Source organism: Pelodiscus sinensis, chromosome 1 (assembly GCF_049634645.1).
Source record: "Pelodiscus sinensis isolate JC-2024 chromosome 1, ASM4963464v1, whole genome shotgun sequence".
NCBI classification, from domain to species: domain Eukaryota; kingdom Metazoa; phylum Chordata; order Testudines; family Trionychidae; genus Pelodiscus; species Pelodiscus sinensis.
The window spans coordinates 168,987,282-169,013,880 of NC_134711.1; the positions used below are offsets into that span (position 1 = coordinate 168,987,282).

Sequence of the window (26,599 nt, forward strand, 5' to 3'; positions counted from 1 at the left end):
TCTCCTCTGTTTGCTGACACCGCCTCTGCCGAGGGCACCTGTGCCATCCCGTGCTGCAGCGGTTTGCCGGCTCCCCGTCCTCCCCATCTTGCCGGGGCCGGGGCTGTCCACCCGGGCGCAGCCAGACCACTCCCGGGATCTGCCCCGCCTGCGGTGGAGCAAGCCGCACAAGGCAGAAACCGGCGCGGGGCTGCAACTTCTCCCCAGCATGCTGGGGATGGCGCCGGGTTCGTGCGGGGCACGGGTGCTGCCCAGTCACACTCCCTAAAAATGAATGAAGGTAAATATCTGCAACCTAGAAAAGTTTGGAGTCACTTTGAATTCTCTATCCACTTACTGGAAAAAGTCTAAGTACAGAGATGATCTTGTGAAAACCTGAATGAGTTAATGTTGTAAGTCAGTGTTTCTTAAACTTTTTAAGACTGAGCAACACCAAACGATAATTTTTTTTTAATGAGGAACACCAAGGAGCTTTTGTTGAGAAAAAAAAAAAAAAAAAAAAAAAAGGTCAGGGCAAAAAGAGTTGGGGGGAAAGTTATTGAGGAAAAAAAAGTTTGCTTGTCCCTTTAAGAGTGACCATTTTGAATTTGGTTGTTCTCCCTGGCACACCTCCAACTGCGCCTCAGTTTAAGAAACACTGTTCTAAGTAATACTATCCTCAACCAACAGGCCTGTGAGCTCTAGATTTAATTTTTGGTATTTTAATACTAGGGATAGTGATAATACATGACCAGAATTGTGAGTATATTTTAATTAGATTATTATATATTTTATAACTTTGACAGAGATAACATCTATGTTTATTTTAAAGGATTTGTTTCTACATTTATCATATAATGTCACAGTTATGTAAAACTATGGGTTTAAAGCATTTGTTTAGACTTCACAATTGATGGAAATTATAATGGGGTGTTAGACAATAATAATGACACTATATGTTGAAATTTAAAAATCACTGTTAAATACAGCTTAATAACTATTAAACATAAATTTTCAATATTATCTGTCAAATTCAAACTATACAAAGTAAATTGTTTTAAATCAAATTTGAATAAGTTCTCAAGTAGCATTTCTCCTACATTCCCTGTCTCTACGTTTGGATTATTATCAATGGAAATAATTTTTCCTCCATTTCTATGTGAACCTCTATTTATTGGAATTTACCAATAAAAATCTAATCCAATCATTCCAAGCCTAGCTATTTGTCATAGTGACAATTAATGGCATCAGTGAATTGATCTGGTATTGCTCCCATTTTATCAATTATTTCATTTTCTGTGGTTTCTTTTTCACATATATTTATTTAGTTTTTAAGCCAAGTGGAGAATCACAGTGAACCACATTTTCAGTTTGAGCACTTACATCTGATTGCAGGTCCAAGGTGAGCAGCTGGATACACTAGAAATTTATTTGGTAGCTCAGTGCTCACTTGAGCATGCAAAGTCAGATTTAGGTGCCTAACTATAAGCACCTCGGACTCTTGCGCTGATTATGGCTCTTAACCTTGGACTGACTGTGTCATCTGAAGAAGTGGATTGTGCCCATGAAAGTTCATGATACCATCTACATGTTTTATTAGTCTTTAAGGTGCTACTGGACTATTTGTTGGTTTTTAAGTTTTTCCTGTTGCTGAGGAAATATTGTTGTTTTATTCTATATATTTCAGTACAGTCTAGATGCTCTAATCAGGTTGGAACCCATTGATCTAGGCACTGTATATGTAATATGTATGGCTACGTCTACACAGAGGAGCTATTTCAGGATAACTCCAGTATCCCAAAATAGCTATTCTGCATCTTAAGAGCAAGCCCGGTATATCAAAATATAATGGGCTCACTATTCCAATGTCCCTGTAAACCTCATTGCATGAGGGTTAAGGGACGTTTTGGAATAACGCCATATTTCGAGGTAGCAGTGCAGTGTAGACGTATGTGACTTCTAGTGCTGTTAAGAATAGAATTATTTCTAATTCCTTGTTTTTTGGTGACTGATGATTGATGACTGTTGCAATGTCACAATTAGCAGTAGTGAAAACAACAGAAAAATGGGTAACTAAAGAAATTCTTCTGATATTTTTCAAGCTCCGTCCCTTTTAGTTTCCTGTCCAAACTTATGCTTAAATTCAAGAAACATCATATCTGCTACTATCAGATATGGTATTATATTTTGATAGTCTCTCCACCAAAATGATTCATCTCTCTTTGACACCATGTATTCTTAGTAAGCCAGTACTGGGGAATGTCTGTGCTTCCTTTTTCAATTAAATAATGCATTCCTTCATCTCTAATAAATTATTTCAATATTCTTCTTAGATTAGAAGTCTGATGTATTGGTCTTTAATTAAAAAACTCTCCAATGATACACTTTAAAGCAATGGCCACATATCTACCTTCTAACATTCATTATTTACCTGCCCAGCAACCAGCACCACAAAAATAAATATGCTTTTATTACAAAAGTGAGGGGTACACGTTATTCCGACATCACAGTTGAGAGGCTGCAGAGTGCTCATGACCATTCTGTGGGTGCACATTGTCCTCTGCAAGTTTACATGCCAGGCTTTGATTTGGTTATTACTCTTCACCATGTCTAAGGGTATGTCTATACTACAAAGCTTTTAGTGACAAGGCTATAATAATTCTAGCCTTCCACAAGTGGCTTTCGCTTTGTCAAGCAGCCTTCACACTTGTATGCGCAGCAGCAAAACTTTTGTCATTCAGTGGCAGGAGGAGGTTAAGCACCTGTGAATGACAAAAGTTTTGTCAATTAATTGTAATTGTAGACATAGCCTAATATGTTTTATATAGTTAGCTATCAATTTTTGGTGGGAGATTATCTGCACACCTCTATTGCTCCCTCAGTATCTTCGTGTGATTTAAACCATATAATTTTTCAGATGTTCACATTTTATTATTTTCGTCCTTGCCTTTGAATGGTGTTCTATTTCTGTGGTTCCCATAGATCTACTGAGGAATCCATTTTGTTTTGAAATTGCTGCCTCTGGCTAATAATTCCCATGCTCAGTTTACACAATATTACAAAATTGACAATACCCAGACATATCTGCAGTTCCCTGTAAATCCTGAACACATCTTGCTGCATTGCATGATTGCCTATCTGATATTAATTTTGTAGAGCTTGAATTCTGACAAGATAGAACAGTTATTGATTGTTGTTCTCCTTGGCTTTTTCATTTCTTTCTGGCTTTATTGTTCCTGCTCTTTAAGTTCATAAACTTGGAGTAATTTTTGACCTTGTGCTTTCTTTTGAGGTTCACATTAATCTCACTGAGAAATGAGATCTTCACTTGAAAGTTGCTATGGAACTCCTATGAAGTATTGCATTAACTTATTACCACTGTATGAATCATTACGCGTTAAAGACTGTGGTTTTTAAGATGGTTGAGATTTATGTATAGGTTTCATCATGGCCTAGATGACTACTACTATTTCTTTGTCTCTCTTCCTCCCATTTCCTGGAAGAAATTGCAGCTTTATTAATAGCATTCTGAACACACACTGATGTTCTATAGAATGAGGACTTCAGCCTTATAAAGAATTTTACAGACAAATGCTTGTACGTTCAGTCATTTATTGTTTTAGGGATCTGACTTTTACCAACCCACCAACTATTCAGATAAACAAAGTATAGATGCCTGTTGTAAAGTTGCAAAAGCGGCGAGGAGTTCTGTGGCACCTTATAGACTAACTGAAGTGTTGGAGCATAAGCTTTTGTGGGCAAAGACCCATTTCATCAGATGCACGTAGTGGAAATTTCCAGAGACAGGTATAAATATGCAGGCCAGAATCAGGCTGGAGATGACGAGGTGGATCCAATCAAGGAGGATGAGGCCCACTTCTAGTAGCTGATCTGGAGGTGTGAATTCCAAGAGAGGAGAAGCTGCTTTTGTAGTTAGCAAGCCATTCACAGTCTTTGTTTAATCCAGAGTTGATTGTGTCAAACTTGAAGATGAACTGTAGCTCAGCAAAAGCGACGAGGAGTCCTGTGGCACCTTGTAGACTAACTGAAGTGTAGGAGCATAAGCTTTCGTGGGCAAAGACCCACTTCATCAGATGCATGTAGTGGAAATTAGTCTATAAGGTGCCACAGGACTCCTCGTCACTTTTGCAGATTCAGACTAACACGGCTATCCCTCTGATACTTGTAGCTCAGCAGTTTCTCTTTGAAGTCTGGTCCTGAAGTTTTTTTGCTGCAGGATGGCTACTTTTAGATCTGCAATTGTGTGTCCAGGAAGATTGAAATGTTCCCCTACAGGTTTTTGTATGTTGCCATTCCTAATATTTGATTTGTGTCCACTGATTCTTTTACGTAGGGACTGTCCAGTTTGGCCGATGTATATAGCAGTAGGGCATTGTTGGCAGATGATGGCATATATTATGTTGGTATATGTGCAGGAGAATGAACCAGTGACAGTATGGCTGATCTGGTTAGGTCCTGTGATGGTGTTGCTGGTGTATATATGTGGGCAGAGTTGGCACCAAGGTTTGTTGCAAGGATTGGTTCCTGAGCTAGAGTTATTATGGTGCGGTGTGTAGTTGCTGGTGAGAATATGCTTCAGGTTGGCGGGTTGTCTGTGGGCAAGGACTGGCCTACCTCCCAAGGCCTGTGAAAGTAACGGATCATTGTCCAGGAAGGGTTGTAGATCACTAATGATGTGTTGGAGAGGTTTTAGCTAAGGACTGTAGGTGATGGCCAGTGGTGTTCTGTTGGTTTCTTTCTTGGGCTTGTCCCGTAGCAGGAGGCTTCTGGGTACACTTATGGCTCTGTCAATCAGTCTCCTCACTTCCTCATTGGGTATTGTAGTTTACAGAATGCTTGTTGAAGATCTTGTAGGTGTAGGTCTCTGTCTGAGGGGTTGGAGCATATGCGGTTGTACCTCAGTGCTTGGCTGTAAACAATGGATCGTGTGGTGTGTCCGGGATGGAAACTAGAGGCATGCAGGTAAGCATAGCGGTTGGTAGGCTTTCGGTATAGGGTGGTATTGATGTGACCGTCACTTAGTTGCACCGTGGTGTCAAGGAAACGGACCTCCCGTGTAGACTGGTCCATGCTGAGGTTGATGATGGGGTGGAAGCTATTGAAATCATGGTGAAATTCTTCCAGAGTCTCCTTCCCATGGGTCCAGATGATGAAGATGTCATCGATGTAGCATAGGTAGAGAAGGGGCATAAGTGGGCAAGAGCTGAGGAAGCGTTGTTCCAGGTCACCCATAAAAATGTTGGCGTATTGTCGGGTCATGCGGGTGCCCATAGCAGTGCCACTGGTCTGGAGGTATATATTGTCACCAAATCTGAAATAGTTGTGTGTGAGGATAAATTCACAGAGTTCAGCCACCAGTTGTGCTGTGGCATCATCAGGGATACTATTACTGACAACTTGTACTCCATCTGCATGTGGGATGTTTGTGTAGAGAGCCTCTACATCCATGGTGGCTAGGATGGTGTTTTCTGGAAGATCACCTATGCATTGTAGTTTTCTCAGGAAATCCGTAGTGTCATGCAGGTAACTGGGAGTGCTGGTGGCGTAGGGTCTGAGTAGAGAGTCCACATAGCCAGACAGTCCTTCAGTGAAAGTGCCAATGCCCGAGATGATGGGGTGTCCGGGATTTCCGGGTTTGTGGATCTTGGGTAATAGATAGAACAACCCTGGTCGGGGCTCTAAGGGTGTGTCGATTTGCTCCTGTGCTTGTGTAGGGAGTGCCTGAGCAGATGGTGCAGTTTCTTAGTGTATTCCTTAGTGGGATCTGAGGAAAGAGGCCTGTAGAATTTGGTATTGGAGAGTTGTTGTAAAGTTGTTTCTTTCTCAAACAAATGCCTTTAAAAGTCTCGTGTATAGCACATTTCTTACAATATAATGTAAAAACCTTTGCTATAAAGCAGAGTCTTGTAGCAAGAAACACTATGACCAGATATAATTACATCACTCAGTGTTTGAATATCTATGTAGTTAAGTTGACCTATCTCCCCTATGCAGAACATAAGAATGGCATGGTAGGTCAGATCAAAGGTCCATCTAGCCTAGTATCCTGTCTTTTGGCAGTGGGCAATGTCAGGTGCCCCAGAGGGATCGAACAGAACCGGTAATCATCACACGATCCCTCCCCTGTCATTCATTCCCAGACTCTGACAAACAGAAGCTAAGGACACCATTCCTACCCATTCTGGCTAATAAGCATTGATGGTCCTGTCCTCTATGAATTTATTTAGTTCTTTTTCAAATCATGTTAAAGTCCTGATCTTCACAATATCCTCTGTCAAGGAGTTTCACAGGTTCGCTGTGCATTGCATAAAGAAATACTTCCTTTTGTTTGTTTTAAACCTACTACTTATTAATTCCATTTGGTGACCCTTAGTTCTTATGCTATGGTAACAAGTAAATAACTTTTCCTTATTCACTTTCTTCACACCAGTCATGATTTCATAGACCTCTATAATATCTCCCCTTACGCTCCTCTTTTCTAAGCTGAAAAGGCACAGTCTCTCTTCATACAGCAGCCATTCCAAACTTAGGAGTAATTCCCCTCCATGTCGGCTACCCCTCTTGGAGATAGAAATAAGGTAGTAACTTTGAGACTAGAACAAATGACAACATGGGTCCAAATACAACTGTATTACTAGAGGGAGAGGGTGGTTAGAAGTGTATGCTGAAGAAATACCTTGAGTTTCTAATAGTTTTGCACAGACTTACCCACAGGTGCACAGGATTGGAGGACAAATTTAGGTTGGTGGGCAAAAGACAAAAATCTAGGCTTTCTATGGTAGCATAGAATCATAGAGCTGGAAGAGACCTCAGGAGGTCATCAAGTCCAGCCCTCTGCCCATGGCAGGACCAATCTCAACTAAATCAACCCAGCCAGGGCTTTGTCAAGCTAAGATTTAAAAACCTCTAGAGATGGAGATTCCACCACCTCCCTAGGTTACTCATTCCAGTGCTTCTCCACACTTCTAGTGAAATCGTTTTTCCTAATATCCAACCTAGACCTCTCCCACTGTAACTTGAGTCCATTGCTCCTTGTTCTGCCATCCGTCACTACTATGAACAGCCTTTCTCCATCCTCTTTGGAACCTCCCTTCAGGAAATTGAAGGCTGCAATCAAATCACCCCTCACTCTTCTCTTCTGCAAACTAAATAAGCCTCAGCCTCTCCTCATGGGTCATATGCTCCAGCCCCCTAATCATTTTGGTTGCCCTCCATTGGACCCTTTCCAATGCGTCCACATCCTTTCTATAGTGGGGGGCCCAGAACTGGACACAATACTCCAGATGTGGCCTCACCAGAGCTGAATAAAGGGGAGTAGTGACTTCTCTGGATCTGCTGGCAATGCTCCTCCTAATGCACTCTAATATGCCATTAGCCTTCTTGGCTACAAGGGCACACTATTGACTCATATCCAGCTTTTCATCCACTGTAATCCCCAGGTCCTTTTCTGCAGAACTGCTACTTAGCCAGTCGGTCCCCAGCCTGTAACAATGCTTGGGATTCTTCCGTCCCAAGTGCAGGACTCTACACTTGTCCTTATTGAACCTCATCAGATTTCTTTTGGTCCAATCCTCTAATTTGTCTAGGTCACTCTGGACCCTATCTCTGCCCTCCAGCATATCTACCTCTCCCCCTAGCTTAGTGTCATCTGCAAACTTGCTAAGGATGCAATCCATCCCCTCATCCAGGTCATTAAGCAAGATGTTGAACAAAACTGGCCATAGAACAGATCCTTGGAGCCTTCCACTAGAAACCGACTGCCAACCTGACTTCCTATTTACACACAGAGCCAGTAAAAATAAGAAGGAACTATAAGGTCTAAAGGCAAGGATGAGATAACAGTGTTGGCAGGAGGGAGTTATAATTAGGAACCAGACACTAACGGAAGGAGCAGTCAACAGAGGAGAGATGGGTTCTACCTTAATCAAAATGGGACCTGGATGCTGGCACATAAAATTTAAAAGGATTTATTTAAACAAAAGCCTGGGGGGAAACTGACAGGTGCAGAGGCACACACATTTTGAGTGGAGACATTCCTTAAGGATGAATTTAGTGAAGTGAAAGAGGGGATTAAGGGTCATGGAGGGGTTATGGTACAGGAGAGTATTCTGGCCTGGGAGGAGTGTAGAAGAGGATGGAAGGTCTGGGAGGGAGTTGTGACCTGGGATCGAGGGAAAAGGAGAGGCAGAAGGTTTGGGTGGTGGGACAGGGAGTTGGGGTGCATGAGAGGGTGGTGAGCAGATGTAGACTCTGGCTGGGAGGAGGAAGGTGCTTAATTAAATGGCTTCCAGCCTGCAGCCAAGTGGGACCCTGCCTGCTGCAGCTCCAAGATACTAAACATGGCTGGCTGCAAAAGCCATGTACCTGTCTGCACTGTGTGAGCAGTGAGAATTATGCTGGGGGTGGAGACAGGGGGTGAAATCTCCTGACTCGGACATGTAGCGCAGGAATATGAACCCAGCAGCCAGTCGCTTTGAGCAGTCTGGGGCTGCGGCAGGCAGGGAGCCTGCCTGAGGGTTCTGACAGGCTGAGAGTAGGATCTGAAGGCTTAGCTGGCTGAATGTGGCTTGCAGGCCATGTTTTGCCTGCCCCTGCTGTAGTTGATATTCTTTAAATATCATTATTAGTAGTTTTAATTACTGAGAGAATTATCATTTGAAATATATTTAATATATAGTAATTTTAGTTAATGTTAAACAAAAATCCTGAGATAAGAGGGAGAGCTTGTTTTGTTATATTAACAGCCCAAAAGAAAGTAAAGTTAAAAACACACTATTTCTTATGCATCCAACATAATCTGCACATGGTCTTGATGATTATGGTGCACATTACCAACTAGACTATTTATTTTGTATCTTCTGATGAAATCTTGTTTGCTGTCTTTGAGAAGGAAATGCTGTTCTAAATATGTTTGTCCATCACCAACACATGGTTCTTTGTCCTAATTAATCATGGTGCCGTATGCAGGAGAGTGAAGGGGGGTCTATATAGCTTTGCAACTAAAGCAGCTGGGGCCACCACCTGTTAACTAACTTCAAGCACCACTTAATTAGCTGGAATAGTTGTAACCTCTAGTTTTGTCTGGAAGAGAAAGCAATGGTAGCAGATGTGCAGCTCATAAGATTTAAGACTGGTGAATGCCAAAGTAAAAAGGTGGGGAGAACAGCTAAGAAAAGTCAAGGGGTGGGAAAGATGAAGGGTGACAATTAAATGGGTTAGGAGATATTAAGAAGTGTTCCTGCAGTTCATGTTTAAAGCCCAACAGAACCCTAAATACTGCAATTTAAATCCTTCTATCTGAAATATTTGCTGAATAATTACATGTTTATAGTGTTCCTCTCCATGCCAATTGTTTGCAAATACAGCTTGAACTTTTAGAATTTGAGACTACACAAGAATTTGTTTCCAGAAGAAAAACAACTGCTGCACAAATAAGTGCCTGATGAGAATACGATGAAGCTGTTATCGCTTACAATTAGCCATTGTACAAGTATTTTAAAAAATAGGATGCAAAGGGATAGCTTGCTGAAAACAGGCATTAATATAACAGGACATTTCCCTTTGTTTATAATTAATTTAAACTTTTTGGCTTGTGTTATAATGCAAACTAAAAATAAAGAGGGAAAGAAGTTTAAAATTGTCTCCTCTCCTCTGCATCTAACAGGATTTTCTTCATGTATGGTTCTTACCTTTTTAAAAAGCTTTATTGTGACATGAATAGTTTTAATGGGCCAGATCCTCATCTGGTATAAATCAGATTAGCTCTATTGCCTTCAGTCAAAATCTTGTCCTAACCCTTTTACTGGAATAAACCAATCAATCCTCATCTGAAAACTGGCTGTTGTGCCTATTGGATAATTTTTCTGTCACTTTTTTTACAGGCATTTTTTACTCATTCACATAATTTTGAGCAATGTGCTACTAACCTGATAGACAATGGTCACTCTAAGAATTTGTAAAGTTGATTTATTGATTTATGTGTATCTCGATAGGGTCCCAAGCCCCTATCCCAAAACCAACATATTACACGCATCTTAGAAAAGCAGAAATCAACCAGTGTAAACATGCATAAAGGAAGCTTCCAGATAGAGGCAGATTGTCCAGCTGGCGAAAACTGTCTTTTCCATTGAAATTCATGGAGGTATGACAAATTACACCAGCTCAGGATTGGCCTGAAAATGGTTACATTCAAACAAAGTGACACTTTTTTATGATGGTCTGACAAACTATCATAGTACTTTTGGAACAACTGAAACTCTTTTGTATAATTAGTGATTAATACTATGTCAGTGCCTTATTTAATATGGCAAGTGAATCATGAACTAGACCAATGTTTTAGGTGTAGCTTAGTTATAAACAGAATTTGTGTACTAACTTCTTTATCTTGTACCTTACTATTACAAAATGACATATATGACACTTTGGTTATTCCACATATAGGTCTGGTGTACTCAATGCACTTTTTCTCATGCCTCTTCCCTGCATTCCTCTAGATTAGTAGGAAGGAATCGATGTAAATTGATCCAATTTGTAGAACACAATTCTAATATTGATAGTAATTTATATTCATTTGCTTTTGCCTAATCTTTTATTAATGGCCATCTTCAAAATGTCAATTAACATTGTTGCCTAGTAATTTTGTAGCACAAACTTGATAATGAAAACAAAAATTTACACTAAATTAATACATTTCAAATGCTTAAAAGAACTACCATCATCCCGCAACCCTATATATAGGAGTAAAATAAAGAAGTGTGCTTATTGAAATTCTAATATACCCTTTTCATTACGGGGGCATTACAGTTATAGTTGATATTTTAAATCTCTCCATTCCCCTGCAATTTTTTTTTTTAACTTTTATCTACTGTTTAAGCTAGACCATACGGCTGGAAAATATAAACAGAAACTGATTTGTTTTGGTAAATATAGTCATGCATTTTGAAATAATGTGTGTTGTGACATACGAAAACATTCCTTTTCCAGTGCTAGGAAACAATGACTAAAATAGCATTGCTTTCTGCCATGTTCTAATCTATTTTGAAACCAACATCTTATTATAAGGTGAATAATAGGTGATAATTTAAATTAGATATCAACTTATTTTACATAAAAATATTTATAGTTGGGATGCACCCAATACTTAATCTTGGTATATGCCTAAACACATGTGAATAACATTCAGCTCAAACTGAATTAAAAACCAACACGTATTTAAAAATATAAAAGGTATTACAGCTGATGCTGAAAAATGATGACTACTCTGAATAGGGCTTTCTTATAAGCCTTCTCACCTCAGCCTGGTCTTGGGAACATTCTCTAAAATGGCTCTGCTGAGTACACCACAACATATGACACCTCAGAAGGCAGGACATGCTTGCTCTTGGGATGACAGAGAGGTGGAGGATGGATGGCAGCATAAGGGCTTTGTGCTTTCAGGGAGAAGGAAAAAGGAGAAAAGGGTCTGTCAGGAATTGGCACTGAGAAAGAATGGAAAATCAGCAGGTAGTTGGGAGAAAATTAATGTGCCTCTTCCTTACTACTTGGCCCCTAATTTGAACAGCTTACTCCCCGTAACATCAGATTGTTGGTTCAATACTTGACCACAGCCTGACTGTTGTGTAACTATATCTTTAGCAGATCATTGCAGTACAGAACATTGAATTTTACTGATCACCATACAGTAATCTCCAATATTTGAATAAAAAAGTTCATGTTTCACAAAGAATGGGGTGATGAATAATATTCATTCTTGGATTTTTAAATGGCCTTATGATTTAAAAATCTGCTAAATATAAGATTGTTTTTTCTGGCATTACTAGGAAAGAAGGTCTTTCCCCTTTGCTTCATTCAATGCTCACTACCTCTGAATCAGGTTGCTTTTACTTGGGCACCTACCTGAACTTACATTAGTTCAAAAATGTTACCTTAAGGATTAGTATGTGCTTCTATAATGGGGAAAATTAATTTAATTATATTGATTTCCAACATAAAGATATATGCCCTTAAATAGTTTATCTTGAATTTCATATTTTAAATTCCTCTTTAAAGATTCTTTTTTATCACCACCAAAAAAAATTTAAGAAATAATATCAAACAACAAAATAAACATATTAAGGTAACAAAGAAAGTATTTTAATAACATTTTTCTAGTTTAGCTATGAGAAGTATTTTCTCATAACATAAGCAAAATTTTCAGATAGAAGTGTAATGTTAACTGTACCAATCTTATTACATGACAGTCATTAATATCTGCTGAATATAATAATCTAGGAAGTATGTTTAAAGGTAAGAAATGTCATTCTTGTTCAAGGTCTTTAAAATATTTAGGTAATTATGAAACACCTGTCAACAAGTCCTATAGTAGAAAATGGAACAGTAAGTCAATAGTCAGACATACTTTCCATCGTACTAGTTATATTCCAAGTATAATATTAACTGATTGTACTCCATACCTGGTCCCATTTCTAAAGAGCAATGTATTCAATATGTCATTACTTTTAGCCAATGCTAATATTTTTCAATTTGCTATTTGTATAGAGACAATAGAAATAAACCTGCATGCAGTTTAATATTATGTTTCATGAAGTTTTGCATAAAGACATAAGGTATTGATAAAGCAGAGAATCTCTTTGTGCATTGCGAAACTACTGTGCTGTGTGATTTTATTTTCAGGCCTTGTGTCATGCTTTTTATGGTTTTTTAACTCATTATTTTACTATGTGAAATTTCAGAATAGTGATTTATCTTACAAAGTATTTAAACTTGATTTCTTTAGGCTGGGATTTTTTTTAACATGTCATTAAAATTATATGTTTCTTTCAAGTGATTCTCAGTCTAGAAAATATATCTCTTTCTTATTATGATAAGCTGTTGCCTTTTCATAGTTGAGATCTGGCTCCTACCCCCTCCTCCAAAGAAGGTATGGAACTTATATCAACCTCTCCCCCACCCCCTTTATGACAAGACACTGTCCTCCTCCTCCCCCACAAAGAGGTAAAGTCCCCTGGGTCTGTAATTTCCAGGAGATGAAGCGATGATGGGAGTGATCGCAGTCAATAGCTTTGATTAACAATAAGGTAGAAAATTAGCAATGCTAGCATTCAACTACCCTGCCTTCTCTTCCCCATATGCTCACCACAGCCTGTGCTGGCTGTTTCTTTGAGTGTAGACTAAGCACTTCACAAGCTGAGAAGTAAGAGCAAAAGGTGCAGTAAAAAGATTAAACTAGGGGAATAAGGAAACAGAATAGAAAGGGAATTTGGTAACTAAAAGCAGTGTTACTGAAGATGTTACAGTGGTTATCACAACACAGGCTGTGGAAGGATAATGTATGCTGTGTGTTGTCACTGTGTGTCTTTCTGTCATGTGTGGATTTACTTGTATCTGGACATGTTTTGATGGAAATGGCAACTACTGTTACTACTGTGACCCCATCAGCAGCTCTGGTGTTGTTTCCGACAGACTCTGATGACCTAGAGAGGGGGAACGACAGCGGGACGCCACTTCCCACCTCTGATAATGATGACAATTCGCTGGGCTATACAGGTAGAGTTTATCTTTTTAAAAATATTAACAGTTCCATATTGCTCACACTTTTGCACCTGCATCTTCCATTGCCATCTCCATGCAATACTTTTGCCATCTCTGCTACCGGGCTATCCTCATCATAGAAAGTCAGCATTCATACCAATTTGTAGATAATGTTTGGATTCAGCGGTGCAGTCTGAATACACAAGACAACTGTCTTCACTCCTGTTTTTTCTTTTGGTAGGTTCAGATTGTTTATACATTTGTGATCCTTTGCATTACTGGGGGTAAGAGGAATATAGCAAAAATCTCTTATAGACTGTGTAAGCTATTGCTTAACAAAAAGAGTTCATTCCCAGATAATTTGCTCTGCAGACTGACATTCTTTTTCCATGAGTTCACTTGTTAAAAAGAGAAACAAAATATACTCAAATTGAAAATAAAAACCCCACGATGATTAGAGAAGTTTCTCTGACTTTTGTTTTGCATAACTTCTTATTCTTCAAAGAAACATGTTTGCCTGTCAGGTCAGGAAGGCAGAAGATAAAGCAGCACCACTGAGTGCAGAAGAGTAGAAATCACTGAAGGGTCCAATTCTGCTACCCTTATTCACACTGAATGGTGCCTTACTGCAGAGTAATCCTGTGGAGCCAGATGTATGTCAGTTACAGTGGTGTAAACACATAGTAATTCTAAATGTAGCCCATTTGTATTTCTCTTAGATGACTCAGCATTAGTCAGGATGGCATACTATAACCCTAAATTATTATCTGAGAAATATGAAAATCAGATATATGTTTTTTCTTTGAATTTTTGCTAAGTCACTTTTGGGTTGGGGAGTGGGAAGAGATGATGGGGAAATGAGTGAGTTACACATTTAACTGTGTTTAGGTATGGACTAATAGTGAAATGCCTTATCCTGTGTACTTGGCTTGTAATTAGGTAACTCCAAAATAGCAACTCGAATATTTTAAAATAAAATTTAATCTATGAAAGACACATAGAGAGCAAGGTGGGGTAAGAAAGAGAATAATAAACTATCATTAATAAAACTTCAAATATATTTATTCAATAACACTTCCAATTATTACTGCTTGTATTACTTGTCCCAAGCAATCACTTATGTACAGCAATATTAGGTGTAAAGCTATCTTTGCATACTTTTCTGAAATACTTTCTTTTGAAAAAGGGAAAAAGCAAGATAATATAATTAGTCACCAATCTCCTCAAGGTACAGAAACTAAATTAAATAAAAACATGTAGAATGGCTATAACATCCTTGCAGGTTTTCCATTCTATATACCATTATACCCTGCAGGACACTATTATTATTCCACTCCTGACTGGTGGATATGTGTAGTTGAAGGCATGTTTACACTCTGCAAATGTACCAGAGTAGACACACTTCTGGTAAATTACACTGTGCTAGTCTATTGTAGCATAATGAATTAAGATATGCTAAATAATATTTTACACTAATTAGAAGTGCACATTTAGAGTCTAGATCACAGCACTAAGAATTGCAATTCCTGGGTTCTGCTTCAGCGTCTGCCACTGCCTTGCTCTGGGTCCATAGATTAGTCACTTACGGACAGATTTTTAAAAGTACTTAGGTGCCCAATCCTTCTTACTACCAATGAGAATTAGGTGCCTATGTGCCTTTAAAATGATGGTCCTTAGCTTCTCTATTCCTCAGTTTCCTCATCTGCAAAACAGGTGAAATAATACTACAGAATATTTACACTTGTGTGTAAAACACTAAGCTCCTATGATGAAGACTATCAAACAATAGCAAACTGAGGCTAATTATTACTGCTTTGTAATACATATGATATTATATTAATAAATACCTTCAAGCTACAGACCTGCAAATCACATTAGCAGAACATTTCATTGCAAAGAATTATTATTGGGCCAATTATTAAGTACACATTCAGCTCCCATTACCATGGTATCCAAGCATTTCACAAACACAGTTGTATGCATGAATAGAGCTGTGTGAGTAACTGATTTTTTAAGTTATCTGGCAATTCTGACAAGTCAAAAATAATACTTTCAAATTAAACCAAAACCAGCTTTTTCAGGGTTTTTTGTTTGTTTGTTTGTTTGTTTGTTTGTTTGTTTCGTGAATTGAATTTTCAGAAAAATTGTTTTAGGTTGAAAAAAGTTTCATTTTGATTGGGGGGCATTTGTAACTATTTAAAAAAAATAAAAGCAAAGGAAATGCGGTAATGAAGGCAATTCACAAAGGGACTAAAGGGGTGAAAGGTCTTTATATGGGGGTGAAAGGTCCCAGAACTGAGGCACCTGTATGTGCCAAATGTCTACACAGCTGTTTTTAGCCCCGCAAGCCCAAGGCAGCATATGGCTATGCCGTGGGCCTTTAATCCCTATGCAAACACATCCTCAGGCATCATTCACAAAACCAAAAAGGGGATAGTAGTGCCCCTTCCCCCCGCATATTCAATATCCTAGAAGTCAGAGCACTCACCTGAAGGCAGTAGACTCAGTTTTGAATCCATCCTATCTTAGGAGCAGGGGCTTCAAACAGGTCTCCCTACTCCTAGATGTGTACCCTAACCACTGGGCCATTGCCTGTTCTGAGGTGGGTCTCAAACTCTCCTGTTGCAGTTGTTCTATTTTGTATAAATAATTGAATATTTAGAGGGAGACAGAGAGAAGGGAAGCCTAGTGGGCAGGGGACCATCCCTGCAACAGTAAATAAGTATTTATCCAAAATGGAATAGGGTCAGCAAGACAGATAGAGAGCAACCCACCCTAGAATACCCCTTAACTCAGTGGCTAGAACACTCACCTGAAAAGTATGAGACTTGGATTCAGAAAGAGACTGCAACAGACAGATAATGAGGGCCTGGATGATCATTTTCACTGTCTAACTAAAAAAGAGATGAGGTAGGCCTCAGTGGTATCATGTAGGAAACAGTAGCAAGGCTTGGAGAAGCTGACTATATGGGTCTAGAAAGACAGTGGAATCAAAGATGATGCCCAGCTTATGGACTGGAGTAACTGGGAAAATGTTGTTGATGATCACAAAAAGAGTTAAAAGCTCAAGTTGGTAATGTTGAGCTGAAAGTGATAGCTGCACACTTAGGTGAGGAGATGTCAGAGAGACAAGATAAGGTTTTGGTTTGAACTGGCAGTGCTTAGAGTGGAGAGGTAAATCCTTGAGTCATCAGTATAAAGCCATGTTTCAGAATAACATCACACAAATCCATAGAGGGTCAAAAAGGAGACAAGAATGGAGCCCTCTGGATTTTCAGCTGAAAAACAGAGGAGCTGTGTCTAGACTGGCAAGTTTTTCCACAAAATCATCTGCTTTTGTGGAAAAACTTGCCAGCTGTCTACACTGGCCGCTTGAATTTCCGGAAAAGCACTGACGATCTCATGTAAGATCGTCAGTGCTTTTCCGGAAATACTATGCTGCTCCCGTTCGGGCAGAAGTCTTTTTCAGAAAGACTTTTGCGCAAAAGGGCCAGTGTAGACAGCACAGTAATGTTTTCCACAAAAAAAGCCCCGATCGCCATTTTTGTGATCGGGGCTTCTTTCCAGAAAACTGCGTCTAGATTGGCCACGGACGCTTTTCCGCAAAAAGTGCTTTTGCATAAAAGCGTCCTGCCAATCTAGACGCTCTTTTCCGGAAATACTTTTAACGGAAAACTTTTCCGTTAAAAGCATTTCCGGAAAATCATGCCAGTATAGATGTAGCCAGGAAGTATGAGGAAAATCCATGAAACAAGATGCTGAAGAAACATCAGTGAGATAAAAGGAAATTCATGAACTATTATGAGTGAGCATAAGATTTCAAGAAGGAAATCATATGATATGGGAATGGTGTCAAAAGTAGCAGAGATGGAAGTCAATAATAATAGCCTCTAACTCAATAATAATTAGTAATTATTACCTATTCGTTTATAGGGAAGAGGGACCATACTAAAATAGTATAAGCCAAGGCTATTTTCTCCATCTAATAAATGTCTGAAAGCAATTTCTAGTATTTTAGTGCAGTGTGTTATTAAAGTATGATCATGCCTTATATCCTGGGAAATAGCATATTCCTGTTTAATCAGCTGTGACATAAATATTGGGGATCATTTAACAGTTCATAGAATATAGTTTGTGCTGGAGAGACTGGTATGATGACTTGTTAAATTAACATTATATGAAACCATTTCTTTTCAGATAAGGTTCACTACTCCTCATTAGCGATATTTATTTTTTATTTTTAAAGAAACTTTCCATGCATTTTTATTATGCATGAAGTTATTTAGCCCTGATTTCACAACTTCCTTGAACTGCTCTTACAGGCCAAATTCAGCCACATGTTTTTCCTCCTTTTCTCTCCACCCTCCTTGTTCTTTGGTGTTTCAAAGGATTGCTGTGTGTCCCTTCCATTTTCTTATTTTGCCCTGTCTCCTTGTTATTGGAAGAGTATGGGTTTCCCGTCTCCTAGCTGCTGTCCACCTGTTTTGAAAAGTGCCATTTTTAAATGCATTGAGTCAGTCAAGATATTTTTGTTTGAGATTTTTCACTTTCAGGATAGCACATCCACACTGAGTGGATGCTAAATTGCATTTAAGGCTGGCGGGAACCAGGTCAGGCAGGGCATCAGGTCAGGAGTTACTTTGTGTAGCTGCTGCCTGAGGCTATCTGAGGCCTGTGCTTAAAGGGATCCCCCCACCCGCGGACAGCTGGTTCTCAGCTTTTCCTGCTTGCTTGCCTGCCTCGATGAGGGAAAGCAAAGCATTTTGTCTCTGCATACTCTGGTTGCCCTCACTCGGGACAGTACAGCACTCTGCAACATGGAGCCAGAGCTGCCACTGGGCACTCTGGTGCTTCTTGTGGATGCGTTGCTGTGAGCCTGGCTGCACTTTCTGCAGGCTACCATCCCGGAGGTCCATCGGGGGGCTGTCAGTATCCAGGAGGCCCTGCAGGAGAGTTTCCACCCTGAAGAGCACTAAGAGCCTCACTGGTCTGCCCCACTGGGGGCTTGTGCCTCATTCCTCCCTCACGTCCTTTCACTTACCCCTCCTTAACTCCCCTTCCTGATGTCAAATAAAAACACATTTCTTGCCACAAACAAACTCTCTTTATTGACCGAAACTGGGGTGGAACTGAGGGTAGGAGAGGGGAGGGAGAAACCTGGGGGGAGGGAGCTGGAAAGGGGAAGTAAAGGGAAGAAGCGGGAGGGGAAGCTCAGGACTCAGGTTTGGGGGTCTCACCGGACCAACTTGATTTTCATGCAGACCTGCTCCCGGGTTCACATGGGTTCTTTGGTGGCCAGGCTGGCAGCTATTCTGCCATAGATGGCTGCGTTCCTCCATCTAGGGGAGATCATGGACATTGGGGGCACCCCCTCCCCCCAAACCTGAATAAGGTCCATGATTTCCACTCTGGACCAGGAAGATGCCCACCTTCTCTGGGCCCTAGCAGGCTCCTGGGAGCTGGCGGATTGCTCTTGGGGAGTGGTGGAGGGATGGCTGCCAGTGGCTTGCTGGCTCATGTTTTGGGGCCACTGGGTCAGGGGCAGTGACTGCTGGCTCTGGGCTGGCAGGCTTGGAGCTGGCACAGGCACTGTGGCCAGAGTCAACCCCTTTAAGGGCTCTGGGGTGGGGAGAGGGAGAGGAGTGTTCTTGGTTGAGGCTGGAGTGGCCACTAGGGCACCCTGGGAAGGCTGGAGGCCCCCTATTTCGATATGTGTGTCTATACAGCACTTATTTTGAAATAGCTATTTCGAATTTGGCGTTATTCCTCGTGGAATGAGGTTTACCAAATTCAAAATAAGTGCTCCGCTATTTTGAATTAATTTTGAAATAGCAGTTTGGCTATGTAGATGCTAGTAAAGTTATTACAGAAAGCTGTTATTTCGAAATAATTTTGCTGTGTAGACATACCCTGCAAGTATTCTTACCCTTACAATAACTGTACTCAGGAATCACCCGAGTTTCTTGATTGATCTTGATATTTATTCTTTTTTTAACATGGATTCATAAAGTATATACAGGCAGTCCCCGAGTTATGCAGATCCGACTTATGTCGGATCCGCAGTTATGAACGGGACTTTTCTCGCCCCGGAGGACGGGAGCGGCGGGATGCCCAGATGTGCCGCGGTCCCGCCGCCCGCGTACTCCGGGGCGAGAAAAGCTGCTCCGCGTCTCCCTGGTCTGCTGGGGGGGTAACGCCCCCAGCAGACCAGGGAGACAGGGAGCAAAGCCGCGGAGGATGCTGGCAGCGGGACAGCCGCGGCGCGTCTGGGCTGTCCCGCTGCCCGTGTGCTCCGCGGCTTTGCTCCGCTTCTCCCTGGTCTTCTGGGGGGGGACTCCCCCCAGCAGACCAGGGAGATGGGGAGAAAAGCCGCCGAGGACCCGGGCGGTGGGACCACGGCACGTCTCGGTCCCGCCGCCCGTGTCTCCCTGGTCTGCTGGGGGGGGGGCACAGCTAGTACGCCCCCCGCCCGGCAGACTAGGCTTTTCTCCGGACGCCTGTGGTAGAGCAGCTGGGGCGCTGCCGGTTGGTCCCACAGCACCGCTCTGGGTGCTACTTGACCAACCCGGCAGCACCCCAGCTGCTCTGCCCCAAGCATCCTGATTCAGCTGCTGCTGGTCAGTTTCAGCAGCGGCTGAATCAGGACGCCTGGGGCAGAGCAGCTGGGGTGCTGCTGTGTTGCTCCAGAAACTGACCAGCGGCTGACTACAGGAAGCCCGAGGCAGAGTTGCTCTGCCCCAGGCTTCCTGGAATCAGCCGCTGATCAGTTTCAGCAGCAGCTGACTTGGGGATGCCTGGGGTTCTTAAGATGAATCTGTATGTAAGGGTATGTCTACACTACCCCCCTAGTTCGAACTAGGGGGGGGGTCATGTAGTCATACGGAGTTACAAATGAAGCCCGGGATTTGAATTTCCCGGGCTTCATTTGCATAAAGCCGGCCAGCGCCATTTTTAAATGCCGGCTAGGTCTCACCCCATGCCGCGCGGCTACACACGGCATGGACTAGCTAGTTTGGATTAGGCTTCCTATCCGAACTAGCTGTATGCCTCGTGGAATGTGGAACGAGGTGAACAGCTAGTTCGGATTAGGAAGCCTAATCCAAACTAGCTAGTCCGTGCCGCGTGTAGCCGCGCGGCACGGGGTCCGACCTAGCCAGCATTTAAAAATGGCACCGGCCGGCTTTATGCAAATGATGCCCGGGAAATTCAAATCCCGGGCTTCATTTGCAACTCCATATGACTACATTACCCCCCCTAGTTTGAACTAGGGGGGTAGTGTAGACATACCCTAAGTCGGAACTGGGGTCCAGATTCAGCCTGTTGAAACTGATCAGAGGCTGATTCCAGGAAGCCCGGAGCAGAGCAACTCTGCCTCGGGCTTCCTGTAGTCAGCCGCTGGTCTGTTTCAGCAGTGGCTGAATCTGGACGCCAGTTCCGACTTACATACAGATTCAACTTAAGAACAAACCTACAGTCCCTATCTTGTACGTAACCCAGGGACTGCCTGTATGTAAAAGGGAGTAATAGAATAATCTATTACAATAGTAACATATATTGAATAATAAGAAAAATAATCGCCTCCTAGACTCCCAGTCAATTTTTCTTTTAAATTAAATGAAAACGAAAACAAGATTAGATCATGACTGTGTCTGGTTTTAACAATCACTTTTAATTAAATCATTAGTCAGATCCCATATCACTGTCACTCTTTATCGAAACAGATTATGTACAATTTCCTTTTCCTGTTGTTCCTTTTTTGCTGCAGGACAGCTTATTGTTTGAGAAGTAACACCAAAGCCTCATAATTTTCAGTAATTCACTTTTCTGGTAGTCATCAGAACAATTAAAGAAACCATGAAAGAGAATTTTTTGAAAGAGTTTCTTGGCCTTCAGCTATGTCATTTTCTTCACTGTTTTTTGTTGCACTCTAATTGCCACATCATATTTTACTGAAGCCTGATCCAAAGTCTACTGAAGTCAATGGGGGCCTTTCCATTTAATTCAATGAGCCTTCCATCATGTCCACCGAAAGCAGTTCAAATTTGTCATCAAAAGTTGCTTAGAGTTTAGTGAATTTAATATACAGAACAATTTACAATTGTGTGTAGGAGAGTAGAATATTGTTCAAGTGCTAGTACAAGCCAGTGAGCCAACAGATTATGGGATGCCACTTGAGATGGTAAAATGGCATTAGCACTAGTATCTCACCATGGTTTGTCACATTATGCTTAAATTAGCCATTTGCTTTACTCCAAGACTGTTAGGTGTACTCTAAGATTTATACATAAGTACAGCTTAAGAAAGAAATCAGCATTATGACTTTCGTGGGCCCTACGCACTTTTGCCTTTGTGGTCCCCTTCCTCCATAAAAAAAATATTAAAAATTATTTTTGATATAACTTTAAATACTTCAACATTTTATTTTTTTCTGTTTTAGGCAAAATTTAATAGATGTTCATGGGCCCTAAAAGTTTCATTTTTTTCTGATGTGAGAAAAAAATGAAAACATTTTCTTCAACCCTAAAAGTTCATTTTTTTTCTTCTGATTTTAAAAGAAATTAAAACATTTTTGTGGGCCCCTAAAAGTATTGTGGGCCTTGGCACTGTGCCTACTGTGCCTAATGGTTAAGTCGGCCCTGGAAATCAGGAAACACCTTGTATACAAAGAATCATTGAATAATAATGACTGAACTGGTCATCTTATTTAGGTGTTAGAAAAAGATGAGAAGGAAAGAGAGATTAAAAGTAATTTACTAAATTCAGATAATACCATGAAACATTTTGGTTTTTCATAGCAGTGAATATCTTACTTGTGTATAGTAGTTTAAGAACAAACTACATATCACATTGAATTCCTATGTCAAAGCTGTTTTTTTTTTAACATGAGTACTTTTAATATTTGCACTACATATCAAACAATCACCATTTGGTAGGCTAGAGATGCACAGAAGCATGAATTCCAAGGCTCTTCCTCAGGAGACTCCAAGCTCACACTTTCAAAATGTTTTACAAAACCCAGCTTCTTTGTGATCCTTGCAAATTGCATGATTACAAGCCCAAACAAGTGGAACCATCACCCACAAGTATTAAAACACTGCATGCAGCTTTAAAGGAGGAGCTATACTGGGTAGTTAGTGAACCTTACATATAAACACAGCAACTCCAGATTCTTCTTAGAATCATAAAATCATAGGACTGGAAGAGGCTTCAGGAAGTCATTCAGTCCAAACCCCTACCCAAAGCAGAACAAAGCCCCACTAAATCAACCCACCCAGGGCTTTGTCAAGCCAGGACTTAAAAACCTCTAGGGATAGAGATTCTACCACTTCCCTAGGTAACCCATTCCAGTGCTTTACCACCCTCCTAGTGAAATATTTTTTCCTAATATCGAACCTAGACTTCCCCCACTGTAACCTAAGATCATTGCTCCTTGTTCTGCTACCCATCACTACTGAGAACAGCCTCTCTTCATTCTCTTTGGAACCTCCCTTCAGGAAGTTGAAGGCTGCTATCAAAGTTCATTTTTCCACGAGGCGTTCCACGAGGCATACAGCTAGTTCGGATTAGAAGCCTAATCCGAACTAGCCAGTCCGTGCCGCGTGTAGCCGCGCGGCACAGAGTCCTAACTAGCCGGCATTTAAAAATGGCGCCGGCTGGCTTCATGCAAATGAAGCCCGGGAAATTCAAATCTTGGGCTTCATTTGCAAGTGCGGATGACTACATTACCCCCGCTAGTTCGAACTAGCGGGGTAGAGTAGACATACCCTGCGGCAGCCTTAAATACAGTTTTCCTGCCTTGTTTGACAGTTTGGAAATTTCCAGGTCTTACTCATTACATGCTGATGTAGGGCTTAGCTGTTAGTTATCAATCTGGTTCTGATCTAGTTCTGTTTGTTCTCTGGTCCTGTTTACGTGATCAGTACATTAGGGTAAACAGAATTGTTTATGTGTTTTCGTCTTTATCTACAATTCATTCTTGCTACAATGGCGTATGTTCCCAAAGACTTGCTTCTGGCTCATCAGATATGGTATGTCTACACTGCCACCCTAGTTCAAACTAGAGTTGCTAATGTAGTCATTCAAACTTGCAAATGAAGCCCGGGATGTAAATATCCCGGGCTTCATTTGCATGTTCCCAGGCATCACCATTTTTAAATGCCTGGTAGTTCAAACTACCTGCCCGCGGCTACAAGCGGCGCGGGCTAGGTAGTTTGAATTAAAGCACCTAATTCGAAATACCGTTACTCCTCATTGCAGGAGTATTGGTAGTTCGAATTAGGAGCTTTAATTAAACAAGGTAACATTCCAAATGTGAAAAAGAAGCACTAAAAAAAACATGTTGTGTCCTATTGTCTCATATCAATAAAAATATACAGCTTTATTCTAAATTGTCACTGATAAAACACTTTTCTAATGAAAGATCCTGTGATTGCTTGAATGAGCTACTTGTCAGTAATCTCATCAGGAATTTTGAGGATCCCCAAATCAAAACAGGCAGTGGTAATTATTTCCTCCAATAGTGTATGTTATGAAGAGACCTGCCATTTAATTCCCTTCTGTGCTATTAAGCACTGTACAGACCAAAGCATATTAAAACTATTTATTAGATGACCTTAACTAGAGAATGCCTCAGACCATTTTTTATTTGGTCAGCACAGAAGAAATAGGTCACTAGTCCACTAAAGAAATAGGTCACTAGTCCACTAAAGAAATAGGTCACTAGTCCACTAAAGAAATAGGTCACTAGTCCACTAGGATTTGATCAAAAGTGTGGCAAAGCTCACATACATTCAGTATTAATGACGCTAACGAAACCTCATTTAAATACTACTTCAGAGAAGAGTGATTTTTTTTTGCTAATGTTTTCTGGGCTTTATCTAGGCTACATTATGTATTAATGTAGGTTCTATGCTGTTCTATTTTTTATATTTTCTTTTGCAGTCTGGCAAGGAAGCTGGATTAATAGATTTGTTTAAAACAGTCTGCTTCTTAAACAGAGTTGTTTTGTTTGTGGCTATTTTTAGCATATTACATAGAGTGCAATTATATATGGACACATGGAAATATATTTAAATCTATAAAAAGAAGGTATATTCAGATTAGTGTTAATGATTGCCATAAAATAATATAGCATTCCGAAATTAATACTCAACTGACCGTGACTTATACCTGAAGCTTGCATTTGAATGAATTAAACATTTTCTTTGTATAATATGCACTTTGCTTTTTTTCTAAGAGAATGAATTCTTTGAAATCACTGAAATTATAATTTAAGTACTTGTTCAAATGTAGAAGCCAAGACTGTGAAACTACATTTCATTGTTTGTAATTTTTTTTTATAGCTAGGTTACCCTTATTTTTCAAGTCAACATAACATTACATATTATAATGTATATATTTCCTTGATATTTCTTCAAAAAGGCTAATTAAAATTCAAAAAAATGCATCTCCTTTATTTAAATAAGTCTCACAAACATAAGAAATACACTGAGAATCTGAGAAAGATTCTAAACCATTTTCTAATGTATGCCTCTGAAAGAGAAATCATATGGTCCACTTTAGAATTGTTTTAAATGTTCTTCTCTTTGTAGGTTTATCTCTACACTTAATCTTCCTTTTACACAGTTTTATATGACTTAAGAAAAAGATAACATCAAACAAAAACAGAGGCACATTAAGCTTTTGTGGGGCCTTGAGCCAGAGCAAGAGGGGGCACTCCCCACCACTTCTGCCTGAAGCTCCTACCCCCACCAAGCACTCCAGGCAACATCTGGAGTATTGTGTCCAGTTCTGGGCCCCCCACTGTAGAAAGGATGTGTATGCATTGGAGAGGGTCCAGTAGAGGATGACCAAAATGATTAGAGGGCTGAAGCGCATGGCCTATGAGGAGAGGCCAAGGGATTTGGGTTTGTTTAGTCTGCAAAAGAGAAGAGTGAGGACCTTCAACCTTCAACTTCCTGAAGGGAGGTTCCAAAGAGGATGAAGAGAGGCTGTTCTCAGTAGTCACAGATGGTAGAACAAGGAGCAATGATCTCACGTTACAGTGGGGGAGGTCTAGGTTGGATATTAGGAAAAACTACAGAAAAACTCAAATGGTCTGGCATCTGATGGTCCGGCACCATCAGGAACCCAGAAGTGCTCCGGGCAGCCGGACCATTGGAGCTGCTCTGCCCCCAGCTTCCCCGATTCAGCCGCTGCTAAAACTGATCAGCGGCTGAATCGGGGAAGCCGGGGGAAGAGCGGCTGAAGCGCTGCTGGGCAGGTCCCGTAGCGCTGCCCCTCAGGGCTGCAGGACCAACCCAGCAGCACCCCAGGTATCCCCGATTCAGCCGCTGTTTAAACTGATCAGTGGCTGACTCCAGGAAGCCCGGTGCAGAGCTGCTCTGCCCTGCGTTTCCTGGAATCAGCCACCGATCAGTTTCAGCAGCAGCTGACTTGGGGACACCTGGGGCAGAGAGGCTGGGGTGCTGCCGGGTTGGTCCAGTAGCGCCGAGGAGCGGCGCTGTGGGGCCAACCCGGCAGCACCCCAGCTGCTCTGCCTCAGGAGTCCCCAAGAGCAGTTGGGGTGCTGCCAGGTTGGTCTCACCGTGCCAAGGGTCGGCACTACCGGACCAACCAAGCAGCACTCCAGCTGCTCTTCTGCAGGCATCCCTGATTCAGCTGCTGCTGAAACTGACCAGCAGCAGCTGAATCAGGGACGCCTGGGGCAGAGCCGGACTATCGGAAGGAGAGTCTATGAGGGGTCTGGGGTGGCATCCACCCCACCCAACCCCAGACCTCTCATAGCCCCCCCTTCCGATAGTCCGGCATATCTGATAATCCGGCACCCCCTGGGTCCTAAAGGTGCCGGATTATCGGAAGTTTACTATATTTCGCTAGGAGGGTGGTAAAGCACTGGAGGGTTACCTAGGGAAGTGGCGGAATCTCCATCCCCAGAGGTTTTTAAGTCTTGGCTTGACAAAGCCCTGGCTTGGATTATTTAGTTGGGATTGGTCCTGCTTTGGGCAGGGCGCTGGACTCAATGACTTCCTGAGGTCTCTTCCAGCCCTAGGAATCTATTATTCTATGT

At 41.3% G+C, this 26,599-nt stretch overlaps 1 protein-coding gene across 3 annotated transcripts in view; it reads left to right on the plus strand.

The window, feature by feature from the left end:
• ROBO1 (roundabout guidance receptor 1) overlaps positions 1 to 26,599 on the plus strand; it is a 1,035,646-nt gene that overhangs the window by 498,534 nt on the left and 510,513 nt on the right. For all 3 annotated transcript variants that reach the window (XM_006136943.4, XM_075909735.1, XM_075909745.1), the window contains exon 3: positions 13,462 to 13,545. In XM_006136943.4, the coding sequence (XP_006137005.1) occupies positions 13,462 to 13,545 (84 nt within the window). The remainder of the gene's footprint in view (positions 1 to 13,461; positions 13,546 to 26,599) is intronic.